General features: G+C 54.3%; 2 protein-coding genes across 15 annotated transcripts; one reads left to right on the top strand and one right to left on the bottom strand.

Moving 5' to 3' along the window:
• Positions 1 to 224: 224 nt before the first annotated feature.
• Positions 225 to 21,253, bottom strand: ACTN3 (actinin alpha 3). Of its 14 annotated transcripts, none has more exons than XM_068977684.1 (22): positions 21,225 to 21,253; positions 11,721 to 11,796; positions 8,077 to 8,191; positions 7,782 to 7,901; positions 7,392 to 7,478; positions 7,225 to 7,312; positions 6,688 to 6,766; positions 6,524 to 6,605; positions 5,755 to 5,840; positions 5,361 to 5,453; positions 4,694 to 4,924; positions 4,424 to 4,571; positions 3,855 to 4,005; positions 3,216 to 3,324; positions 2,980 to 3,120; positions 2,537 to 2,719; positions 1,952 to 2,086; positions 1,677 to 1,856; positions 1,269 to 1,415; positions 1,107 to 1,172; positions 469 to 627; positions 225 to 383 (listed from the first exon to the last, which is right to left on the bottom strand). In XM_068977684.1, the coding sequence occupies exons 1-22, from the start codon at positions 21,251 to 21,253 to the stop codon at positions 225 to 227; spliced, it is 2,664 nt and encodes an 887-aa protein (XP_068833785.1). The 14 variants fall into 14 exon arrangements, with proteins under 14 accessions (XP_068833785.1, XP_068833781.1, XP_068833783.1 ...); XM_068977680.1 differs by having other exon boundaries at positions 225 to 437; XM_068977682.1 differs by having other exon boundaries at positions 1,080 to 1,172.
• ZDHHC24 (zinc finger DHHC-type containing 24) lies at positions 12,808 to 19,219 on the top strand. The gene is made up of 3 exons (XM_068978702.1): positions 12,808 to 13,109; positions 14,357 to 14,634; positions 18,624 to 19,219. Exons 1-3 carry the CDS (start codon positions 12,829 to 12,831, stop codon positions 18,917 to 18,919), a joined length of 855 nt encoding a protein of 284 aa, XP_068834803.1. The 5' UTR covers positions 12,808 to 12,828; the 3' UTR covers positions 18,920 to 19,219.
• Positions 21,254 to 24,751: the final 3,498 nt, after the last annotated feature.

Below are 24,751 nucleotides of genomic sequence, written 5' to 3' on the forward strand. Positions count from 1 at the left end.
TGCTGGGGACCCCCTGGAAAGTCAACGTGGGGCAGCTGATCCTGCCAAAAAACCTGCGGGCTCAAGCTTCTGCCTTAGGAATCAATCGGAGATGGAGAGGGGCCCAGGATGGATCTTTATTGAGAAACACTCGGCTCTGTGGCCCTGGCTCCAAGGGATGGGTGGGATCAGCCGGAGGGAGCACCCTCTCTCCGGACTTGAGTAGGGAAGCTCGGGGGTTAAGGTCAGAGGTCACTCTCCCCGTAGAGGGCACTGGAGAAGGCCACGTAGTCCAGGGCTCCAGCTGGAGCCCCGGCCCCCTTGTAGGGCGCCATGCGGCGGATGCAGTACTCGGCCTGCTCTGCCGGGAGTTCCCGCCGCAGCTCCTCGGCGGTGATGTAGTTCTGGGGGAGAAGAGGGTTTGAGGGCTCCCAGGTCTTGGTCCCCCCACCCACCCACTAGCTCCCCCCACCCCTACCAGGGACTCACCTTGTCTCCCGCCAGGATCTTGAACGAGGCCACAACCTGCTCAGCCGTGTCCGTCTCAGCTGTCTCTCGGGTCATAAAGTCGATGAAGGCCTGGAAGGTCACGACCCCAGCTGCGTTGGGGTCCACCATGGTCATGATGCGAGCGAACTCCACTTCCCCCTGCAGGGTTAGAGGCCGGGCACCATGCCCGGGGATGCTTAAGCCAGGAGGGTTCCTGGTGTCCCCCTGGCTTGATGACCCCTGTGACAAGGCGGCCCCCTTTCTCCGTAGACGGTCCACTGCAGCTTTAGCTCCGGCTCTGGGAAATCCTTTCCACTGGGCTGAACTCTGCTTCCTGCCCGTGGCGATGCCCTGCTCCTGCTGGTCCTGACCTCTTCCCCACGCCCCCTGTAGTGCTCTCTCCCTGAGGTGGACATGTTGCAAGCTCCGGCTCTGGAGTCACAGAGAACTAGCTCCAAATTAATCTACCTCTTGGAACTTTTGTTAGCTACCCCCCTAGGAAATGGGGTAATTCTCCCCAGCCTCAGGAGGTGGATGAGGAGGAAATGAAGGTGTGAATGTGGGAGGGACACTGTGGGTGATCAGTATGTAGGAGGGGCCATGGAGGGGACCCTTGGACAGAGCTGGAGGACACCCACCAGGTCGTAGCCCATGGAGATGAGGCAGGCCCGGAAGTCATCAGGCTCCATCATGCCGTTCCGCTTCTGTAGTTGGGGAGCAGATGTCAGGCTCTGGCCCTGATCCCCGCCCCCAAGCCAGCCCCCAAGTCCACCACCCCACAGGGCGAGGCCCCTGCTGACCCGGTCAAAGTGGTTGAAGGATGCCCGGAACTCGTTGAGCTGCTCCTGACTCAGGCCCTTGGCGTCTCGGGTCAGTACCTGGTTCTCCACCTCGTTGATGGTGCGGGCGATGGAGGTGAGCAGCTGCTCCCAGCCCACGCGGATGTGCTGTGGAAGCAGGAGACAGGCCGGGCCAGTGGGCGGCCAGTGCCTGGCCACGAGCTCTGGCTCCACCCACAATTCACCGTCTGACCCCGGGCAAATCCTCCCCCTTGCTGGACCCCATCGGGAGGTTCCACTGAGTGACATCCAGTGGCCCTCCCTGCCATAAAGTTTGATGATTTATTATGTATTGATCAACCAGCCACGGCCGCCCCAGGCTTCCCCGCAGCACCGCCTTCCCCTCGGTCCTAAGCGGTGTGGTCCCACCTCCATGCTGTAGACAGTGTGCTTGTTGTCAAACACCAGACTCTCCTGCAGCAGCTGGTGGTCTCCCTCCAGCCGGTCGATGTTGCTCTTGTAGTTGATGATATTTTGCTCCTGCTGCCGCAGGCCCGCCATCTGCTCCTCCAGAGAGCCGGCCATCCCTGCGGCCAGGCGCCCCACTTCCTACAGGGGGACCAGCCAGGGTGAGGGCTTCCAGCCCCCGGTGGCCCAGCCCCCGGCCCCCCTCTCCCAGGTTGGCTCCCTGATCCACGCCTTACCTCCACTTTCCCCTGGATCCAGGGCCCGATGGCGTTGGCCTGGGCTGCAAACTGCCGCCGGAGCCTCTCGTTCACCTGCTGCCGCGTCAGCTCCTCCTGCAGCATCTGGTCACGGCTGGGTACCAGCTTTCGGACCTGGAGGGAGGGTGGTGGTGTCAGGGACAGCTCTGGAGTGAGAGGAGGGCTCCAGCCCCTCACAGGGCTCCTTACTCTGAGCCAAGGGCTCTGGGGAGGGGGCAAGCTCTGAGCAGGTCACTCAGCCTCTCTCTGCTCATTTCCTGGCTGTTAATGAGGGCCCATGCCGACACTCTTAACAAACTTAGATTGTTCTGTACAATAATCTGGCCCCCACACCAGATCTAATTCTGCTTCCATCAGGCATGACAGGAAAATGTTGTTATGGCCATTTTACAGAGAGGGCCAATCAGGCAAGGGGACCTGTCCAACGCCACGTAGAGTCTGTGGCAGATCACAGATCCGGAGGCGGGCTTGATTCTCTGTGTCTCGGGACACCTGAGATCTCAGGATGGTTTAGAAGGCGTCTGCGCAGGACGGAGGCGGGGAAAGGCCACCAGCGGCACTGACCATGTCCCACTTGGTGTTGATGTCCTGCGGGGTGAGGGCGATGTAGGGGTTGGTGGAGCTGGGCCGCAGTCCGTACGTTTGGCAGATCTTCTGGATCTCACCCTGGATGCCCAGGATGGCACCCCTCTCTCGGTCAGCCTCGGGCAGTGTTGCCTTGAACTGGTCATGTGCTGTCACCAAGCTCTGGGGACGACAGGCAGGAAGCATCAGCCAGCGCCCCTACTTCCCACAGGCAACAAAGGACGGCCAGGGGCTCTGGGCCATTCACCAGAGCCAGGGCAGCACTGGCCAGAGAACCCAGGCCTCCGGACTCCCGGCACTCTAGAACTGGGCTTCTCTTCCGGCCCCCCATTCCCCAGGAGCCCAAAGAGGTGGCCGACAGAAGACAGGCCACTTCCTTGTCGTTCCATCCAACTCTGCACACCTGGAGCCCCCACACCCACCTGGGTCTCCTCCACCGAGTGCACCAGCCACACATCCTGCAGGTCCTCCACGGCGCCGTCCAGCCAGTTGTTGAAGGGCGCTGCCCGCCGGGCAAACTCCAGCTGTAGCTGATCAATGGTTTCCAGGAGCTTCTCCATCCGCTGCAGGCCACAGGGATAGCCAGTCAGTAGCTGGCCCAGCAGGCCCCTCACCCTCTTCCAGCATCCAGCCTTCACCCCTGGGTCCCCAGCTTCACCTCCAGCGCATCCCGCCTCTTCTGGGTCAGCGTGCCCAGGTTGTCCCACTGGTCGCAGATGGCCTGGCAGCGGCTGTTCACCGAGGCTGCCTCGTGGTAGTCCAGCTCACTGAGGATGGGAAGGGGGGTGTCCGCGAAGCCAGATTCCAGCCCAGATTTCTGCCTGACTGTCCCTCAGGGGGCTGGACTCTGGGCCCAGGAGTGGTGAAGGCACAAAGGAGCCAGGGTAGATGGGGGTGAAACAGGGCTTTCCTAGAGCAGGGCCTTCTCAGTGCGTTCCTAGAGGGGGGTCCTCAGCTCCTGTCCCTGGAAAAGTTTGGGAGGAGGGGCGAGGCTTGGAGTTTCCGGGACAGGTTTACAGGAGGTGGCAGGAGGCCAAAGCTGTGGTGAGGGCCTGGCCGGCCCAAAACTGCAAGGAGACGCCAGCTTAGGGGACAGGGTTACAGGAGGAGGGCAGAGAAAGTGGTGCTGGGAAGGACAGGGGCACCAAGGTGAGGTTATTAAAGAGTGAAAGGTCTGGAGGGCTTTGGGAGCAGGGGCGGGGCTCGAGGCCGAGGGGCGGGGCCCGAGGCCGAGGGGCGGGGCCAGGTGGGGGTGTCGTTCTCTGCCCGGGGTGGGCCCAGCAGACTCCATGCCTACTTGAGCTCCTGGGCCAGCGCAGCGATGTGCTCCACGCGGTCCTGGTGCGCCGCCAGGTCGCTCTCGAAGGCCTCGTGGCGCCGCAGCAAGGCCCGTACCTCCTGCAGCGAAGCCGTCTCGTAGTCCCTCTGGCTCAGCATCTCCTCCTTTCCTGCATGGAGAGAAGCCCGGCTTGCGTCACCCAGGGGCGGCTACTCAGGAGCAGGGGGTCTGAGTCCCGTGTGTGACACTGGAGATTCCCCATCCGTGAACGTAGGTGATCACTCCTGCCCAGCCTACACCTAGGGGTCTGCTCTGAGACGCCAGTGAGATAAAGTGAAGGTAAGCTCCTTTTTCAGGGCATGGCTCCTGAGTGATGTCAGGGTCCCCGAGCTTACATGATCTGGAGTGGCCCTTGGTTCCCTTCCGGTATTATTTGATTGCAAATACCAGAAGGGACTAGAAAACAGGTCTCCAGCTTCCTTGCAGAACCCCTACCCTGACCCGTGCCTTCTACCAGGACCCTGTCCCCCTCCCACCAGGCTCCCTGCAATCTGCACGGAACATATTCAGGGGCCAGAGCCACCTACCCCGGGTCCAGGCTTCATGCAGGGAGGCTTTCTGCTGGAACTTCTCCGCCAGGTGCTGCAGCCGCTGTAGGCGCCGGATCTCGGAGAGCAGCCAGTCCTCATAGCCCTTCTCTGCCTGCTCCAGGCCCCGCCATGCGTTGGCGATGTCCTGCGGTCCAAGCAGAGAGAGGCGCCCTCCATCATGGTTCACCCATTATACAGATGGGAACAGAGAGTCCAAGGGGATGTGGGCAGGGCCAGGGGTCCCCCTCTGCCCCCTGCCTGGCTCACCGAGACCAGCTTGCCCTCAGACGGCATGAAGGCCGGCCGGTGGCTCAGCCGCAGCTTGGTCTGCAGCGTGTTGAAGTTAATCTCCAGCTGGCACTTCTCCTGCACGCGGGGTGGCTTGTGCAGGCGCCGGTAGTCCCGGAAGTCCTCCAGCTTGCGCTGCATGGCGCTCATGCTGGGCTCGCCCACGCGGTTCTCCAGCCACGGCACGGTCCGGCGGATCCATTCCAGCAGCTGCAGGGTCCAGGCAGGGGCAGAGCACAGGGGGCTGAGCGGGCCTGCTCACCCTGCCTACCTGTGTCCAGCCACGCCCAGGCTTGGCCAACAGGCTGGGCCTTGAGCAGAGGGGGTCCCCACTAGTCAGCAAAGGAGCAGGATGGTTACATTCTGAGTCCAGGGGCCAGCATAGTTGGCCCAGAGCAAAGGGCCGTGAGACTGTCTAGAGATGAGTGACTGAATGGATGAATGAGTGGATGGCAGGAGCCTGGATGGGCAAAATAGGGCAGGAGGTGGGTAAAGATGGCAGGAGGAGGTTGGAGGAGGCCAAGGCTACTCTGAGGAGAGGTGGGCTCTGCAGTCCAGGCCGGGGGTCAGCTGGGATGGGAGGAACAGCAGGGCCGGGATGGGGGAGCAAGGGAGGAGAGGGGGAGGCCTTTGGCCCCAGTCTTACCTCACTGGCCAGCTTCTCGTATTCCTCCATCAGCTTCTCGTTCTCCTGGTTCACGGCCAGCACTTTGCAGATCCTGTTGGCGGCTGTCTCTGCCTTTGGTGGGAGTGGGCAGAAAGGCTGGTGTTAGAACAGGACATCCCCGACCCAGACTCCCTCTGCAATCCCTAAACCCTGTGTCCATGTAAACCGAGCAGATGAAGGCCGCATGCCTTGTAGGGTGAGGAGGGAGCTTCCAGGCCAGAGGCCTCTGCGCCTAAGTGCCCAGGGGTCAAGTATGTGCAGTTGGGACAGTGGTGCCTCGGTGGGGCCTGGCACCTCCAAATGTTGAGGGGCTGCCAACTGTAGACACCTGGGCCACACGCCCAACCCTAGTGGCAACCGTTGAGCCTCTTACCTGCTCCGCCCCAGCGAAGGCGTGGTAGAAGCAGGAAACGTAGGTCATGATGGCCTTCTCATCAGGCTTTGGGGTGTTCACGATGTCTGGGGAATGGCAGCCAGGTGTCAGTTGGGCAAAGCCAGGGGTGGGGAGTGGGCTCATGCCCAGGCAGAGAGCTCCCTCGGGATGGGAAGGGGCAGAGGCATCTAGTCATGGCCACTAGGGCCCAGCAACCTCACCCTCAGTGGGGTGAGGACAGTATCAAGGAGTGGCTGAGTGAGCAGACCCTGTAGCCCTCAAGAACCGCCAGTGTCCACTGCCTGCCGTCTCTAAACAGGCCTTGCCTCTGGCTGGCTGGCTGGCTGGCTTTCCTCCAAGTTCAGATCTAGGGTACAGGCATAGTAAGTACCCAGAAAAGGTTTGCTGGTTTAACTACTAAAGCCTTTATGGGCACAGGGACAGGAGGCAGGACTCCCCTAGAGGAGCTCCCAGGATGAGTGACTATCATGCCACCAAGTGACCCAGGTAACTGGGATGTGAGGGTGGAGCCATTACATAAGGGCCAAGGCGGGAGGGGCTGGTTCCACTGGATGAGAGGGACAGGGGACCAGATAAGGGCTCCTGGAGAAGGGGGCCTGTTGGCGGGAAGAGTTCTGCCCAGGGAGCAGGGGGAGGGGTGGGGCGGAGCATCCCGGGAGGAGGGAGGAGTAGGGACAAAGGGGCGGAGGTGGGACAGTGCTGCCTGGTGTGGAAGCAGAGTCCTCGCCCGGGCGAGGCTTACTCTCACCTTCTGCATCCAGCATCTTAGGGATGTCCAGGTACTTCTCAGCCACTTCAAAGGCGGTGTTCAAGTTGCCGATGGGGTCGTCCTAGGTGGTGTGAGGGGAGAGAGGTGAAAGGTCATCTGGGACAGAGACTGGGGAGTCCTGGCTGGGACTGAGGGGGGCCTACCTTGCGCAGTTTGGCGTAGTCAATGAGGTCGGGGCGGTGTCGGTGGATGAGAGCACAGAGGGCCAGCCCATCCTTCCAGCTGGACAGAGAGAAGCGGGGTCAGGCCTGAGTTCAGGCCGGGGCCCTGCCCTACCCTGGTCCCAGGAGCCCTCCTATCTGGATGGCCTCATCTGTGAAATGGAGTCAGGTTCTAATTCCTTGCTTGGCATTTAAGGCCCTGATTACCAGCCATGGACCATTTCCTCCAAGTTCATCATGATTCCCTTACCCTGGGCTTACGCTACACCACTTTCTAGGATTTTTTGGCCTCTGGGTCTTCGCTCACAAGGCTCCCTCTGGCTGGAACACCCTTCCTGGGATGTCTCCGGTGCTCCCTTCTCCAGGAATTCCCCCTCACCCTCCTGGACTCAGTTCAGCATTGACTGAGTCCTGTCATTTTCAGACCCTGCTGCAGGAACTTGGCTGTGACCTCTCCCCTCCCTGGCTGTCCCGGCCCAGACCCCCGCAGAGGCCCCGCATGCTGACTGGAGGATGCACCTGGTGTGGAAATTCTGCACATTGACGTTGCGGTACGGTGCCGTCTTCCGCTGACACCACAGGAGCAAGCCTTCCTTGGCCGAGGTTTCTGGGCAGGGATGGGGGTGAGTGTTGGTTGGGGAGGGGTCGGGGCCAGCCCACATCCTCCCCGCCTCCCCACCACTCACCTTCCACGGAGATGTCCTGGATGGCGAAGCGAAGGATGATGGTCCAGATCATGCCCAGGGTCATCTTCAGGTTCCCATCGACAATCTCTGTGGGGTGGGGGGCGGTGGGGACATGCTCCACTTGACCACCAGGCCTCAGCCCCCCTCCCCCTTGCCCTGCCCTCTGGCTCCTTGTCTGCATTCCAAGGCTGGCACCGGCTAGGTAGATGCTCAATCATTTTACTTCAAAAGGATTCACTGAACACCTCCTGGGTGCCAGGGCCTGTGCTAGCATCGTGGGTACCTTTGCTCCTTACAGTTGCTCCCGTGAGGTGCAGATGGTTGTCCCTGTGGTTGAGATGAGGAACCGCGCCCCCAGCCCCACCTGGCCACCTCCTGCCACCTCCTCACCTTCAGCACCGATGGACACCAGCTTCACCCCCTTGCTGGCAATGAAATCCAGGGCCTTGTTGACATTGGCGATCTTGTGGAAGCGCATTTTGCCTTTGTCTGGTCTGGGCAGCCTCTCTCCTGGGTGTGAGAGGAGAGGTCAAGGATCAAAAGTCACGCGAGGAAGCTGAAGACACGGTCCTCAAACTTCCTCCTCCCTCAGCATGTCCCCTCCAGCACTCGGCTGGCACTGCTCCCCCAGCTCTCTGGGTTCCCCTAGGTCCTGGGGTCCCTGTGCACTGATTTGCATCCTCACCTGAAATGACCTCCAGGAGCAACATGAGTTTGAGGCCATTGCGGAAATCCTCCTCGATGTTCTCGATCTGGGTGCCAGCCTTGCGCAGGTGCGAGTTGCACCAGGCAGTGAAGGTCTGGGGGCAGAGGACAGTGCTCAGACCCTAGTGCTGAGGACAGGGCTCTGGCTTCTCGGTCAGGGTAGATCTCAGAGCCCGAGGCCCTGGATGCAAGTTCCGGCTCAGGCACTCACTTGCTGTGCATCTGGGGCCAGCCCCTGTCCTTCTCTGAGCTTTAATTCTCCTGAAAATGGGGAGGAATGGGGTCTGGGTCCCATTCAGATCCCAGTGTGGATGCCGCCAGCACAACAACAGCTTTGGCCAGTCTCCAGCCAGTGTGGTGGCCCCTGAGACACCAGGGACACTGCCTTACTAAAATCTGAAACATTCCAGGTCGCAGCACAGGTGGCTTGGAGGGTTTTGTCCGAGGAACTGTGCATCTGTGTTATTATCGTCTCAGCCCCACCGACCTCCTAAGGCTATTGTGAACTGGCCCCCAAGCGGATCGTGAGGCTGCCGGAGCTTTGCAGGCCCTTGAGGAACAGGGGGACACTGAGGCGCAGCCTGACCTAGTTTCTGGAGGAGACTGCCCGCCCTCTCCAGCCAGGGCATGCTTCAGCCTCAGCCTCTGTCTGAGATGGGAGGGGTGATATAGGCTGTGTGCCTTTGGGGGATGGCAGTGATTTAGAGCCTGGTGTACAAGTTTCTACAACCTCCCAAGGCCTCAGGCCCCAGATTCTGCCCTCAGCTGGCAGTCCTTGGTAGAATCTATACCCGGACTCCCACCGCAGCTGAGCTACTGTGACCTGGGATGTGCCCCTCGCCGTCTCCTGGGCTCAGTCTCTCTGTTTGTACAGTTACAGTTCAGAGTCAATGATGTCTCAGGTTCTTCCTCCCCTGATCTTGCAGGATCCTGGAATTCAAAGGATTTCCCCCTCCCATGCCCCCCAAAGCAGACACCCCAAGGAAGTTGTTTGGAATTCTTTCCCTCAGGTGTATAAATGGGGGCTGAGCACTGATGCTGCCCTGAGCACAGGGGAGTGCTGTTGGATTCTCTGTAGATCCTCCTGGCTCTGGAGTCTTAGATGCTCTGGGTCCAGATAGGGCAGGGGGAAAGGCAGGTCTGGGCGAGGCCTCCATAGTGGAGGAAGCAGATTCCCTCATAGGACAAACATGACTTTTAATAAGATTTGGTTCCTACCCTAAAGGAACTCACAGGCAATGAAAGAGTCCTGTGGGCCTGCGAAGTATTAGGAGAGAGTGTTTTTGCTTGGAGAATCCCAGGGACGGGGGAGCCTAGTGGCTACCGTCTATGGGGTCGCACAGAGTCGGACACGACTGAAGCGACTTAGCAGCAGCATTGAGGAGCTTAGGGTAGGGTTCTTCAAACCTCTTGGGGAAAGTGAGTAATGGATCAGAACTGTGATGGAAGAGCAGGAGTTACTCAGGCAGGGAAGGACGGGCAAGGGCATTCCAGGCAGGGACAGCCGCAAGGGCTTGGTGATGAGAAACAGTTGCTAGGATTGTGGGGCTACAGCTATCTGGGCCCCGCTCTGGGAATGGTGGGGTATAAGTGGTGAGAGGCGGGCCGGAGGGGCAGCAGAGGCCAGGTCATGCACGATCTTGAGTGCTAAGCCAGGGAGTGTGAACTTGATCCTGAGGGCAACAGGGAGGGAGAGGGGCAGAACTGTGTTTTAGAAAGTTCATTCTGGTTGCAGAGAATGGCTTGGCAGAGCAGAAGGGAGAAGTGAGGAGGTGGCGACTGAGACCAGGGTGAGGGAGGGTGTCAGTGAGTGGGACGGGTCAGGAGTGAGGGGGTGAGATGGAAACATTTGTCCTTGCTAGACTCTAAGCTCTCTGAAGCAGGGGCTTTATTTCATCCCCTGCTGAATTTCTGATACCTGACACAGTGCCTGGCACATACCAGGACCTCCCTAGGAAATATTAAACAATTGTTTTCAAATGAGGTTGAATAAAGAGGACTCTGGTGTCAGATGGGAGAAGGCAGAAGTGCTTTAAGATATGGAGAAAAGCAGGGACGGGGCGGGGCTAAAGTTGAGCACAGAGATGTTCATTACATTGTAATAAACACTGCCCGATAAGAAACAACTGGATTATCCAACTTCAGGGCACACTAATGAATTTACAGAGCGTCTACAGGGGTGCAATCACTGAGTAAGTGGATGAAGTGGGTGGCTGTAAGTTGGGTTGGAAGGATGTTCTTGATACTTTGATGAAAGCAAGGTACAGACTAGCCTGTGTCTTATGAGGGGCCTGTGAACCTGGATCTGGGAGAGGCCTGGGTGGGTGGGGGTGGGGTGGGGAGAGGAGTTGCAGAGCAGGTGGCAGCGGGAGCCAGGGGCAGGGATGACATCACTGGGAGACTGCTGGACCCGAGGACCACAGCCCTGCTTAGAGACAGGTGCAAAAGCCTGGGGGGAGGCAGATCACCCAGCACACCCTAGCCGAGTCAGCTGAGCCTCCCAGCCCCTGGGGTCACCTCCTGTCATCTAACTTAGCGGAAGTGATCTGATTCTAAATCCGGGATTCTCTAAATCTTGCAAATTCCACCAAGCACCCCTGTTCCCGGCCCTTTTCCTGGGGTCACACACCGTTGGCAAGTGATGAGTCTAATGACCTCACAGTGCCCCCCTACCCCCAGCCTGCCACTCCCCAGCGTTTCCTCACTCCAGGCCCAGATCACTTTCTCTTCTGGGTCCCCAGGTGTCCTGCCCCCTCCATCTGGGAAAGTCTAGGAGTGAAAATAGATCGGGGAGGGGAGGTCTGAGTGCCCTACAAGGCTGGACCTGGGCAGCAGATGCCCTTTCAGCTCCTCCAAGGCGCTGCCTCAGCACAAAGTGTCCATCTGGCCTGAGAGTCAGGTTACCTACCGCGAAAGGGAACCCAGGGCTCCCCTCCTTCCCGACCTTGTGGCCTTTTCAGCAGATTCAGGGCCCCTGGGGTGGCGAGGGGTATCTTGGGAAAGAATGGGGGAGGGACAAGCAATGGGCAAAGACCCCCAGGTTGCCTAGGGAAGGGGACTGTTTTCTAACAGTATATGATGTGGGTCCTACCTCAGCCTCAGTTTCCTTACTTGACAATTGGGATAGAGTGACCATGGACATCATGCTGGACAGAATATAGCGAGGGTGGGTAGGAATTCTGGGATGGTTACTACTTCCCCCATACTCTTAAGTCCACTAGTTGCCTAGCTGCATGTCCTCAGGTGGGGTCTGGGAATATTTCAGAAAATGGGGGCGATGTGCGAAGAAAGATTGATTTTTCCCAAACCCACCCCACCCAAACTTGGATCTCCAGGGCTTTACCCAAACCATATTCTTTAGCAAAAATGGGCCCAGGTGAATGAACTTCTGGGGGTGGGGTGGGGATCCCAGAAATCTTTCTTGTCATCCTAAACCCCTCATGAGGGTCCCGAGCCCTCTCGTCGGGCTCTGGTGGACAGCAGAGGATTGATGGCCAGAGCCTGGGCTAGGAAGTGGCACTAAGGGTTAAGACAGGCTCTTGCCCATGACCTACTGAGATGCCAAGAACAAACCCTGGCTTCTCAGGCCTCAGTTGTGCCATCAGGAAATGGGCTAGCACTCACTTTCCGCTGCTGCTTCTCCCAGGCCGGGTCCAACAGCAGGTCGCGGTCCCAGTCCTCCTCCTGTTCCATGTATTCGCCGCCCCCGCGGCCGCCGCCCGCGAAGGGCCCCTCCCCGGTCCCCAGACCCTCGGGCTGCAGAACCATCATCATCTTGTTCGGGATCCTGGCTTCGCTCTGCTCAGCGCGCTCCAGAACACGGGGGCCGCGTTAAGTAGCGCCCTGCCCAGCCCCGGATCGGATTCGCGCTAAATATGGGGGAGGAGGGTGGGGCCGGATGGGGGCGAGGGTGCTCGGGTCCGGACCAGGCAGGAGTTTGGCCTGGGGCTAAGAGACTGCCGAATTTTGAGGCTCTGGGATGGATCCCGTGGCGGAGATCCGGGGTTCGCGTTCTGGCTCCGCCGCTTGGGCGCTGTGTTGACTTTGAGAAAGCCACGGGCCCTTTCTGAGTCTCTTTCCCTATGTGTACAACGAAGGTGAGGAGAATAATCGTGGCCGCAGATCGCTCTAGAAGCTGGCTTTTGGACCTCCTCCTGACCCTTTTCCTGAGCCGCGCTGGTGGGAGACAGGGACCACTATTCCCATTTCACAGTCAGAAACACCGAGGCGCCGAGCTGTTTTGAATGTTTTCTGGGGTGATGAAGGGAGACACTCGAGCATGAAGAGGGATTCCAAGCCAGCTGGATGGGCCGAGGCAGGGCTATTAATATCGGGGCTACTGGGGGAAGAGGGGGAATGTGCTGAGCCGGGAATCCCCGACGCCACCAAGGCTGCAACTCAATCCTGGCTTGCTGGCCACCTCCGCCAGCTTGCCCGGTGGCCGCGGGTGAGCAGGGCGTCCGCGGGTGGGCGGGGCCTCCGCGGGAGGGGCGGGGCTATAACAGCGTTCCCCTACCCGGCTTCAGCGCCAACGAGATTCCAAGCATCTCGTTGGCTCGTTCGGCCGTCCAATCACATCTCCGTACCTGTGGGCCCGCCCAGTGGACCGGAACGCTCGCGTGCCCATTCCGAGCTTCTATTGGTTGTAGCAGACGTCCGTTTGCCACTATCCCTGCCTCAATACGGAAGCGGCGGGGTACTAGAGGGGTCCTACTGCTAGTGGGTGCAGGCCATGGGGCAGCCCTGGGCGGTGGGGACCGCGGAGGCGGCTCCCGCGCGGCTGCCCCTCGTGCTCACCGCGCTTTGGGCCGCGGCGGTGGGCCTGGAGCTGGCTTACGTGTTAGTGCTAGGCCCCGGGCCACCTCCGCTGGGACCCTTGGCCCGGACCCTGCAGGTTGCGCTGGCAGCCTTCCAGCTGCTCAACCTACTGGGCAACGTGGGGCTCTTCCTGCGCTCGGACCCCAGCATCCGGGGTGTGATGCTGGCCGGCCGTGGTCTGGGCCAGGGCTGGGCGTGAGTGGGGCTCGGGATCTGGCGCGGGGGAGAAGAGGGAAGCTTGGAGCAGCGGGAGGGCCCTAGGACCTGAAGATGTTTGAGCCGCTTGTTAGAGCCAGAGACCTCTTTTACAACCAGAAGGCAGAACGAGTTTCATTCATTCACGAATATTATTGAGTACATTATTATGTTGCAGGGCACTAATCCAGGCACTGGAGGGTACAATAAAACGTCTTCCTGATTTTCAGTGGGGGAGGGGACAGATGATAAACTTAAGGCTCGTAAATAAATAATGTAGAATGTTAGAAGGAGTTGGTAGTCAGGAAACAGAAAGAGTGCAGTCTCAAATACGGTGGTCAAGGTAGGCTTCATAGGGAAGGTGGAGTTTGAGCAAAGACTTGAAGGAGAGGGGAGAGTTAGCCATATTCATCTGGGGGAAGAATGTGCCAGGCAGAAGGGACAGGCGATGCAAAGGCTCTGAGGCAGTTGTATGCCCAGCATGTTCAGGGAACAGCAGGACAGCCAGTGTGGCTGAGGTGGTGTGCGGGGGCGGTGGGGGGGGCGGTGATGTGTGGGTGGTGGAGAAGAGAGAGATTAGAGATATAAAGACTTTGTAAACAGACTTTGAAGACTTTCCTTTTTACCAGAAGTGAAATGGAGAGCCATCTCGGGGTTTTGAGCAGAGGAGGCATATGATTTAGATTCTATTTTATTATTTCTTTTTCTTGGTCTCGCTGCCAGGCTTGTGGGATTTTACTTCCTGAACCAGGAATGAACCAGTAGTTGCGGCCCATGGAATCCAGGCCCTCAGCAATGAAAGCAAAGTGTCCTAACCATTGGATTGCCAGGGAATTCCCGACTTAGATTTCTAAAGGATCAGTCTGGCTGCTGGGGCAAGGCTACAGTAGAGGGGATAAAGGTGGAATCAGGGAGACCGACCAGTCAAGAGGCTGTTGCAATAATTCAGGGCAGAGTTCATGGTGACTTGGACCAAGCTGGTAATAGTGGAGGACAAAAATTTGCTCCCAGATGTTAGAAACCAGCCAAAGACCTCAGGACTGAGGTGGTCAGACCTGCTGTGCTAGAAGTGGAAAGGCTTGGGAAGTGGTGTCCAGCCTGCATTTACTCCTCCGTGAGGGACCCGAGGCTTAGCGAAGGCAGGGGCTGTGCCTGGTTCTCCAGGATGGGCTCAGGGGCTGATCCGGGCACCATGAGGGGCTCTCCGAGCTGCTGGAGGGACTGACCCTGTGGTTCCTTCCCTGCAGTTACTGCTACCAGTGCCAAAGCCAGGTGCCGCCGCGCAGTGGGCACTGCTCCGCCTGCCGTATCTGCATCCTCCGCCGAGACCACCACTGCCGCCTGCTGGGCCGCTGCGTGGGCTTCCGCAACTACCGGCCCTTCCTGTGTCTCCTGCTCCACGGTGCGGGCGTCCTGCTGCACGCCTCTGTGCTGCTGGGCCCGGCCCTGTCGGCCCTGCTGCGAGCCCACACACCCCTCCATACCGCCGCCCTGCTCCTGCTGCCCTGGCTCATGTTGCTCACAGGTGGGAAGCCCTGGATGCCAGGGAGTGTGTGTGTATGGGGGGGGGGGGTCGGGGGGAACCTCCCCACAGAGGCCGAGGCCCATCCAGGCGGGCAGTGGAATTCCTGGAGGCTTCTCCAGGTAGTGCCCTAGGGACCCAGTCCCAAGGTCAGTTTTAGGAGGCAGGGGCAGCTGGGTATTCAGATGGGTGTGCAGTCTGGCAAAACACAGGGCCTGGACAGAGGTATGGAGTTCTAGCTGAGAGAGTCAGGGGAGGAAATACTGGTGGGATTTCACTGGGCAGGGCAGATGGCATGGTGAGGAAGTATTCTCAGTAGGGAGGTGGCATTCATACCTAGAGGAGCAGTGTGAACACAGGCTTGGAGGTTGGAAGCGGGGAAGACATTTGGTGGGAAACATGAGGATTAAGGCTAGGATGGTAGATGAGGACTGGGTAGTGGAGGACCTTGACTATGGCATGAGGAGATGAAGTGGGGAGCCAGTGAAGGCTACAGGCAGGTGGAGGTCCAGTGTTTGGAAGCTGGGAGGGGATGTCTTGGATCAAGAGGCTGCTTGAGAGGCTGTGTTCTGTGAACACACTCTCCTCCGACACCACCGAAAACAGAAACCCCACTGGTTTTTCACACTGTCCTCCGCCCCCCATGATGCTTTGGGCTTCCCCTCCCAGACCCCTTCCTCCTGAGCTGTCCACAGTCCTCTCTGTAACCTTGTCCTGCAGTTGCTAGACTTCCAGACCACTCCAAACAGCGAGTATGTCTCCTTATCCTGTCTAGGCCCAGCTCTGTCCCCAGGACCCCCTCCCTGTGGCCCAGGGGAGACCTTGGGCGGAGGCCCAGTGGGGTGGTCAGGGCCTTCCTCTGCCGACCCTGGCTTCCTGCACTGCCCTCCTCAGTGACCTCCCTTCCTCCATGGACACTCAGGCCCTCAGCTGTTCCTGTCTGAATGCATGACCCCTCTTGGTCATCCACGGTCTTCCACTTGCTCCCCACAGTCACTGAAGACAGTCCAGCACCAAGTCTCTCAGCCCTGGGCCTTGTTGAGTGCATCGGCATCCGAAAGTCTGGCTGAATGGCCCCAGTGGCCCAATTTCTTACCTTCTCCTCCCAATCCCACCCCAGTCCGTCAGAGTCCAAAACGTGTCACCTCCCAAATCACCCCATCAGTCACCCCCTCTCCGCTCCCACCTCCTCTCCTACTCAGCTCTCACTCTACTCCGTGACATCCGCTCCGGAGCTCCTGGGCCTCACCTTTCTGTCCATCAGCACCTTCCACTTCACCGCCCCAGGTCCCGCATAGCGCCCTCATTACCAGCCACCTCCTGCAGCATCTCCGGCCTCTCGGCTCCATCTTCCTTCCGCTGTGCCTTCCTGGCTTCTCTGTGTCCGCCCTTGTGTCTGCTGAGAGCTGCCAGACATGCCTGGTCCTTCATGACAGCTGACACCATGTCACGTCATGGCTGTTGACCTCAGCAGGCCCTCAGTAGTTCCTGGTTGTCCTCCACTGCAGCTCAAACCTTCTCACTTTCCTGTCTTCCAAATCCCCATCTCTCTTAAAAATCCATCACAGAGCGAAGTAGTTCGGAATTGGCTGTCCTGTCCGGGGGCGGAAGCTGGCTGCCCCAGCGTCCCCAGTGCCCGGCCCCTCCTCCCCACTCAGAGGCCTCACACTGTGGGTTGCCTCTCCTCTGGCCACTCCAGGCTCCCTCCCTGGGCTTCCTTTGGGTTTTCCACCTGGTACCAAAGCCTCTTTCACCCCATGTCCTCCTCCTCCAGCTCACGCTTTCTGTCTTCCATTAGCTGCCAAGTCAAAGAACTCTCCTGGGCTCAGAGGCTACTTTCCCTTGCCTCTCCCCCTCCCCTGTTCCAAACTGGCCCTGCCCCCACCCATTCTCCAAGATTGCCACAGTCCCCCAGCCTCTGTCTCCACGAAACCCAGAGGAGGCTTCGGTGTTCTCTTCTTGCTTCACGAGACCTTTCAGCCACATACCACTGATGGCCTTCTATCTCCTGAAAGGGCTCTACCTGGACATCACCAACAACTTGTACTTTGAGTTTCCTCCTTCCTTTCTGGCTTCCCTCTCTCTCTGGTCCCCAGGGACCTGGTTTCCTGGCTGAGGCACAGTTCTCATCTCTCTACACACTCTGCCGGGTCCAGAACCACCTGGGTACCAACCACTCACAAATCTGCACATCCAAGCTGGGCTTCTCTCCTGAGCTTCCAGAACCATCCACTCACTTGTTTTGCAGACATCTCTCCATCCTGCCTCAGGACCTTCAAACAGAATATTTTCTTCCCTCTTCAGCTAGCAAATACCTCCTCAACTTCCAGTTGTTCAGTCACTCAGTTGTGTCCCATAGACTGCAAGACGCCAGGCTTCACTGTCCTTCACTATTTTCCACAGTTTGCTCAAACTCATGTCCATTGAGTTGGTGATGCCATCCAACCATCTCATCCTCTGTTGTCCCCTTCTCCTCCTGCCTTCAACCTTTCCCAGTATCAGGGTCTTTTCCAGTGAGTTGGCTCTTCGCATCAGGTGGCCAAAGTATTGGAGCTTCAGCTTCAGCCCTTTTAATGAATATTCAGGGTTGATTTCCTTTAGAATTGACTGGTTTGACAAAACGTGGTCCATTGCAGAAGGGAATGGCGAATCACTTCAGCATTCTTGCCTTGAGAACCCCATGAACAGTATGAAAAGGCAAACTTCAGACACCACCCGAAATAGACAACACTCTCAAAATAAATGAAGTTTATTTCCCTGAGCCTCTTAATAAGTTTGCATGTCATCTACCCACCCCACCAATAGGCGTTTTTATAAACTAATTTTTGTATTTTAATTAATTCATTCATTGTTTTTGGCTGCATTGGGTCTTCTTTGCCTCAGCAGGCTTTCTCTAGTTGTGGTGAGCAGGGGCTACTTTCTAGTTGCAGTGCGGGCTTCTCATTGCAGTAGCTTCTCTTGTTGCAGAGCAAAGGCTCTAGAGTGTACGAGCTTCAGTTGCTGCAGCGCCCGGGTTCTAGAGCACAGGCTCAATAGTTGCGGCACACAGGCTTAGTTGCTCCATGACATGTGGGATCTTCCTGGACCAGGGATTGAACCCCGCATTGGCAGGTAGATTCTTTACCACTGAGCCACCAGAGAAGCCCAGCTCTCTCTCTTTTTTTTTTGAACTTTTTATTTTGTATTGAGCTATTGACGATTACCAATGTTGTGACAGTTTCAGGTGAACAGTGAAGCCAGCTCTTTTTTTTACTGAAGAAAAATTCACATAGCATAATTGTAACTACAGTTACTAATTGTAACTACAATTACAATTACTTATAACCATCCTCAACTGCACAATTGTCTCTAGTATACTCACAGTGTAGTCCAGCCATTACCACTAATTCCAGACAATTTTTATTGCCCTCAAAAGAAAGCCTCTACCCCTTAAGCAGTCACTCCCCAGCCCCTGGCAACCACTGATCTTCTATCTCCATGGATTGCCTGTTTGGGACATTTCATATAAATGGCACCATACAATACACGACCTTCTGTGTCAGGCTTCTCTCGCTTGGTAAAACATTTCATGGCATCTTGCAGTTCATTGGTTCAGCTGATACTTATTACCTGTTATTGATGAGGATGGTCCAAGATGCTTTTTCTGTCATCACGCCCACCACAGCTGTCATTAACTGAGACATGATCTCTTGAATTTCTTGTGAGTTCCCTAAGATTGGAGATGCTAGACTGGCATTCGTGGGGGGTGCTCACAGGGGTTTGGTGCAGGAGTGAAGGTGTGTCTAGGGCAGGGGGCTACGTGTGCCCCGTTCACCGGTGTGTTCCTGTTAGCCAGCACGGGCTGGCCAGGGAGCAGCGACTCTGCAGGTTGTGGAGCAGAGGAATGCGCCCTGCTTCATGGTGGCGGAGGGAATGGGAGGAGGGCAGGAGCCGGGCTCTGGGAGGGCTGGGACTGCTGCTGCTCCCTTACCCTCTCTGCTCTCTCCCTGCAGGAAGAGTGTCTCTGGCGCAGTTCGCCCTGGCCTTCGTGACCGACACGTGCGTGGCGGGCGCGCTGTTGTGTGGGGCCGGACTGCTCTTTCATGGGATGCTGCTGCTCAGGGGCCAGACCACGTGGGAGTGGGCTCGGGGCCAGCACGCATACGACCTGGGCCCCTGCCACAACCTGCAGGCAGCTCTGGGGCCCCGCTGGGTCCTCGTCTGGCTCTGGCCCTTCCTGGCCTCCCCGTTGCCAGGGGACGGGATCACCTTCCAGACCACAGCTGACGTGGGACTCGTGGCTTCCTGACTCCAGGAAGCGCCTGAGCTTGTACAAGCTGCACAAGGCGAGCAGGAGAGGGGACTCATAACTCGTTTCAGGCCCACCCCCACCCCTAGCCTCAGAGGGAGGCAGGCTGGTACTTGATGCCTGCTTTCAGCAACTCCCATTGCCACCCTTGGGCTTGCCCTTGCCCAGCTTGGACTCCTAGGGTCCAGGGCTTGGGCCCTGGGATTCAGCCTCTGTTAGTGGCCCCTGAGAACCATGAAAGGTCTGGCAAGGGGCTGCTCGGCCTGCCTGGCTGCCCCATTGCCAGGTTAATAAAGTGCCCACTTGGTTCTGGGACTACCTCCAGCTTTGTGGGTTTTTGGTCCTCCTCGGTGGCCCAGGCTGCTGTTTTTGTTTCCTTTGACTGTCAGACCTGGGAACCACAGAATGCCTGAGGGTGTGAGGATCCAGAGCTCTGCCTCCTGTGGCCTTGGGGCAGGGGGGCTGGGGAGTTGGGGTACAGCAGCCTAAGGCAGAATGTAGTGATCCAGGGTATGAGAACCCACAATTCTTCCCCAGGTTGAGTGCTTTATAGTGAGGAGCTTTTCAACAGCCAGAACCTCACTGAACTTGTCTCCAGCTAACCCGGTACCCTGGGCAGCAATTATGCCAGTGAAGAACTTAACGCTATGAGAGTTGATGTGGTAAGATTTCACAGGGTAGTAAATGGAGGAGTCTGGATATGAACCCAGATCTTTGCAGTTTGTACTTCACCCTTTTTTGCCTGACCAAAAAAATCAAGGCAGAGAAATTGGGGTGGTGGGGGGAGGGATGTTCAAGCATCTGTCTAGGATGGTGCCGAGATGGCTAAGCTCCTCTCTGGTCTCTTCAGGAGCTCCTTGTTAAACACTTATTTAAATATAATAAGTAGACACTTCCAGTTACATGTGGCAGATTTAGCTTTATGAGTTTACTTGTTTCCTCTTAAAATCTAAAATGATAATAAAGAAATGAAAAATGATGTAAATTTACAAAGAGAAAATAGGGAGACAGCAGTAGACCAAAAAACCTGACAACAGTTTGAGAGATAAGTGGATAGAGGCTCATTTACTCTCCTAGAGAACCAGACGCTGCAATTAAGTGTTCCCCGAGGGAGGGGCTGAGAGGCCACCAAATCCCCCAGCCCCCACCCTGAGCCCTGGAGAGGCTCTGGGGTTCCACCAGCACCATGGAAGGTGAGATTTGGGGCTGACAAGAGGGACTGTGAGGACCAGCTAGGATCTCCCTCCCCCCAGGACCCACCTGACCCCTTGCAGCCAAGCAGCTACCCCACTGGGGTGGAGGTGTCGGCTTTTGAAGCAGCTTTGTGTCCTGGGGAAACTGGGGAGGGTGGGGGTGAGGGGCTGGACCAAAAGTGGGGTTAAGTGAAAATCTACAAATGCTGCTGGGGCAGGGGGTGGCCCTCCACTGACATGGCAGGTTGCTTTCCAAGAGCCCTCAGAGAAGCCCAAGGCTCTGCCCACGTCCACGAAGGTTTGAGCTGCTAGGACTTCTTTGCTTTTCTAAACAGTGTTCACTATTACTATTTAACTCTGTTAGGAACTTTGTGTCGGAGAAGGCAACAGCACCCCACTCCAGTCCTCTTGTCTGGAAAATCCCATGGATGGAGGAGCCTGGTAGGCTGCAGTCCATGGGGTCGCTAGGAGTCAGACATGACTGAGCGACTTCACTTTTACTTTTCACTTTCATGCACTGGAGAAGGAAATGGCAACCCACTCCAGTGTTCTTGCCTGGAGAATCCCAGGGACAGGGGAGCCTGGTGGGCTGCCGTCTCTGGGGTCGCACAGTCGGACATGACTGAGGCGACTTAGCAGTAGCAGCAGCAGCAGGAACTTGGTGTAGCTGTCTCTTTGTACATAAGCACTGGCAGACTTCCCGTTTCCTTCTCTGCTTTACCCCCATCCTCTAGAATCTTTTCTTGTTTTGTTTGGTTTTAAATAGTGAAGAGATGCAAGGAAATATTACAAGACAAAGAACACCCTCCCTACCCCCATTTCAGAAATGGATACGACTTCCCCGGCAGCCCAGTGGTTGAGACTCCGCGGCTCCCAGTGCAGGTGGATACCCTGTGTGGTCCCTGCTGTGCCTGTCCCTGGTAGAGGACACACCGTGCTGTCTCAGTCATTCCCTTGCTTGCTTTGTGATTTTATTATAGATGTTCTGTTTTGCATGTTTCTGACTTTTATATAAATGAAGCTATACCATGTTTATTTGACTGCAATTTGCTTTTTCCTTTAATACCATGTGTCTGAGATTTATCCAGATTAACATGTGTAGCTGTAAGGCATTCCTTTTCCTTGCTGTATAGTGATCCATCAAATATATTTCTCTTTTGTCCCACTGATCATTTTATCTACCTGTGTGTGTTCTCCTAAGATCTATAGTTGGCCCTTGCTCTTCTATATAAATTTTAGAATCAGCTTGTTGCATTCCATCAATAAAAACCCCTTTTAAATTGTGATGGAACCCAACTGAATCTATGTATCAGTTTGGGGAAAATCAACATCAGCATGAGACTGAAGTTTCCAGTCGTGAACATGGTGTATCTCTCCATTTAATGTTTTCAATAAAGTTACTTTTTCTCATAAATTGGTTAAACTTACGTACTTCATATTGTGCTGCTGTTATTCATGGTTTATGAAAATAATTTTTTATGTCCAAGAAACCTAAAATTTATGATTTACTTGAAAATTCTGAGTTTCCTGTATGTATAATCATCTCTGTGAAAAGGTACTTTTTATATCTCTTATTTTTCTTGCCTCTCTCTATCTGGGTGGAGAAAAGTGTGGGCACCCTTCCTTGACTTGTTTCTGACATTAGAGGGAATAATTTCGGTATTTCATCATAAAATATATTTGCTGGTTTTTGTAAAAAAAAAAAAAAGAAAAAAAACTCTTTCATTAGGCTGAGAAATTTCCCTTCTATTCCAAATATGTTGAGTTTTTATCCTTTTACTTTCATTCTCTGCCTCCTAAGAATGGCCTGAATATGGATTTTTACATGTTTTCTATTTGAAGTAGTCACTTTTATCTATTTTAATTGTTATTGGATAAATTTCTATGCCTTTATTTTGTGCCATCGCCTGTCTTTTCCAGTTTTTTACTTTTTTATTTAAAGTTGTTTTTTGCTGGATGTAGAATTCCAGGCTAATAGTTATTTCCAGTCAATATATTGAAAACTTTGTTCTGTCTTTATGGTCTCCATTTTGTTGTTGTCCTCACTGTTCCTTTGAAGATACTTTTTTGTCTCCAGCCGTTTTAAAGGATTTTTCTCTTTGGTATTCTGCCGCTTTACTGCGATGTGTCCCAGTGAGGTTTTCTTTGTACTTATCTTAATGGGATTCCTTGGGTTTCCTGATTCTATGAATTGATGTCTTTCATCTGTTCTAGAAAACTGTCTTCTCCAATTCTCAGTCATCTCTCTGTCCCCTGGGACTCTGATTAGACCTTCCTACTCCATCCTCCTTGCCTCTTACATAGCTCGTATTTTCTGTTTCTGGCATTCTGGATAATTTCTACGAATCTGTCTCCCAGTTAAGTCTTTCTTCAGCTGCTAAACCAGCCTATTGAAGTTTTTTTTTTTGTTTCTGTTTTTAGTGGTTGTACCCACTTATCTGTTGAGTTTTACCTGTCAAATATTTTATCATTTCTAGAAATTGTTTGGTTCCTTTTCAGATTTGCTTATTTTATATACTCTTGCTGTCTTACATTTTAAGTTTCCTTTTTCTTTAAATATATTGAAAGCACATATATCGTTTGGGAATTCCAGTACCTTAAGTTTCTGAGGCCTGATACTGCAGGTTTATTGTTTGCTCTTGCTCACAGTGCCATATTTTCCTGCAGTTCATGAGTTGTGACTGTGAATTCATACTTTTTGGAATTCTATCAATGGGGATTTTTTGAGATTAAGAGTAAATTCCTCCGCAGAGGAAATACGTTTATCAGTTGCCTGATGACAAACCAACCTGGCACTTTAAATTCTCAGCTAGGGGTGGTATGGATCACCCAGGTATTGTCAATTCAGGTTGCAGACTTATTCAGGGAGGCATGTGGTTAAACGTTTTCAGGAGAGATTTTTTCCCCCCTCTCTTCTACCCAGTACTAGACTTGGAAATAGGCAGTTTCTTTTGTTGATTCTATTAAGATTTCAAAGAACCAGCTTTTGGTTTTCATTGCTTTTTCTCTGTTGATTTCCTATTTTTGATCTCATTGATTTCTGCTCTTCTTATTTTGGATTTACTTTTGCTCTTCTTTTTCTAGTTTCCCATGGTGGAAATGTAAATTATTGATTTTAGGTCTTTTGTCTTTTCTAACATATCCATTCAGTGCTATAAATTCCCCTCTAAGCAATGCTTTCACTGCACCCACAAATTTTGATAAGTTGTTTTCATTTTAATTTAGTTCAAAATATTTTAACATTTGAGATTTCTTCTTTGACCCATGTATTATTTAGAAGACTACCGTTTAATCTGCAAGTATTTTTAAATTTTCCAATTATTTTTCTGTTACTGATTTACATTTTAGTGTGAGAGCAGACACTTCATGATTTCTATTAAATCTGTTAAAGTGTTTTTTATGGTCCAGAATATGATCTGTCTTGGTGAATGTTCTATGTGAGCTCCAAAAAAATGTGTATTTTAGTGTTGAAGTAGTCTGTAGATGTCAATTAAATCCAGTTGATTGATGGTGTTGAACTTAACTATGTCCTTGAAAAGGTACCATAATTAAAGACTGAACAGAACAAAAGAACTGAGAATTAAAATAACAGAATTTTAGGGAATTCCCTGGTGGTCCAGCAGTTAAGACTCTGTGCTTCCACTAAAGAGGGTGCGGGTTCGATCCTCTGCTGGGGAACTGAGATCTACATGCCACGTGGTGCAGCCAAAAAATAAAACAGAATTTTAAAAACCGTTCCAGAGAAGAGCTGAAAGGTAAAAATCTCTCAGAAAATAGAACCAAAAGATAATATAAGAGAAGACAGAAAAAAATCAGAGGATTCAGTTCTATTCTCTCTGCAATTATCATTTATCAGATGCTGGGCTTCATCAGGATTCCAGAGAGAACAGAGGAAATGGGAAGAAATTACTCAAGAAACAATTTTCTGGAATTGAAGGATGCAAGCCTCCACCCCGCAGCATAACAACTAATGACACATGGTAATGTGTCAGATGTTTCAGAACCTCAGAGAAAAGTCAGAAGCAAAAATGGCATGGAGCCTCTCAACAGCATTACCAAAAGTCAGAATACGAGGGTGCACACCTTAAAAATGATTTCCTTACATAAAAATGACTTTCACCTTCAAATTCGACCCAAACTATCACATACATGTACGAACTGAATAAAATCTTCAGACAAATAGTGTCTTAAAATTTTTAACTCTAGTGAGTTTTATTTTTACAAGATTCTTTTAAAAATAACTATTTTTTGGCTGTGCCGGGTCTTCATTGCTGCGCGGCATTTCCCTAGTTGGAGCGAGCGTGGCATTTCCCTAGTTGGAGCGAGCAGGGGCTGCTCTCGAGTTGCAGTGTGCAGGCTTCCACTGCGGTGGCTTCTCTTGCGGGACACGGGCTCTGGGGCATGCGGGACTCAGCAGCTGCAGTCTGGGCTCTAGCGCACAGGCCCAGCAGTTGTGGTGCGTGGGCTTAGGTGCTCCACGGCATGTGGGATTCTCTTGGATCAGCGATCAAACCCAGGCCTCCTGCATTTGCAGGCTGGTTACCACTGAGCCATCAAGAAAGTCCGACTCTAGTGACTTTTTAGAGAAGGTACCCGTGGATGTGCTTCACCAGGTGAGGGGTAAAAGAACTATGAAAAA

The sequence above is a fragment of the Capricornis sumatraensis genome, chromosome 8 (genome assembly GCF_032405125.1).
Source record: "Capricornis sumatraensis isolate serow.1 chromosome 8, serow.2, whole genome shotgun sequence".
NCBI classification, from domain to species: Eukaryota; Metazoa; Chordata; class Mammalia; order Artiodactyla; family Bovidae; genus Capricornis; species Capricornis sumatraensis.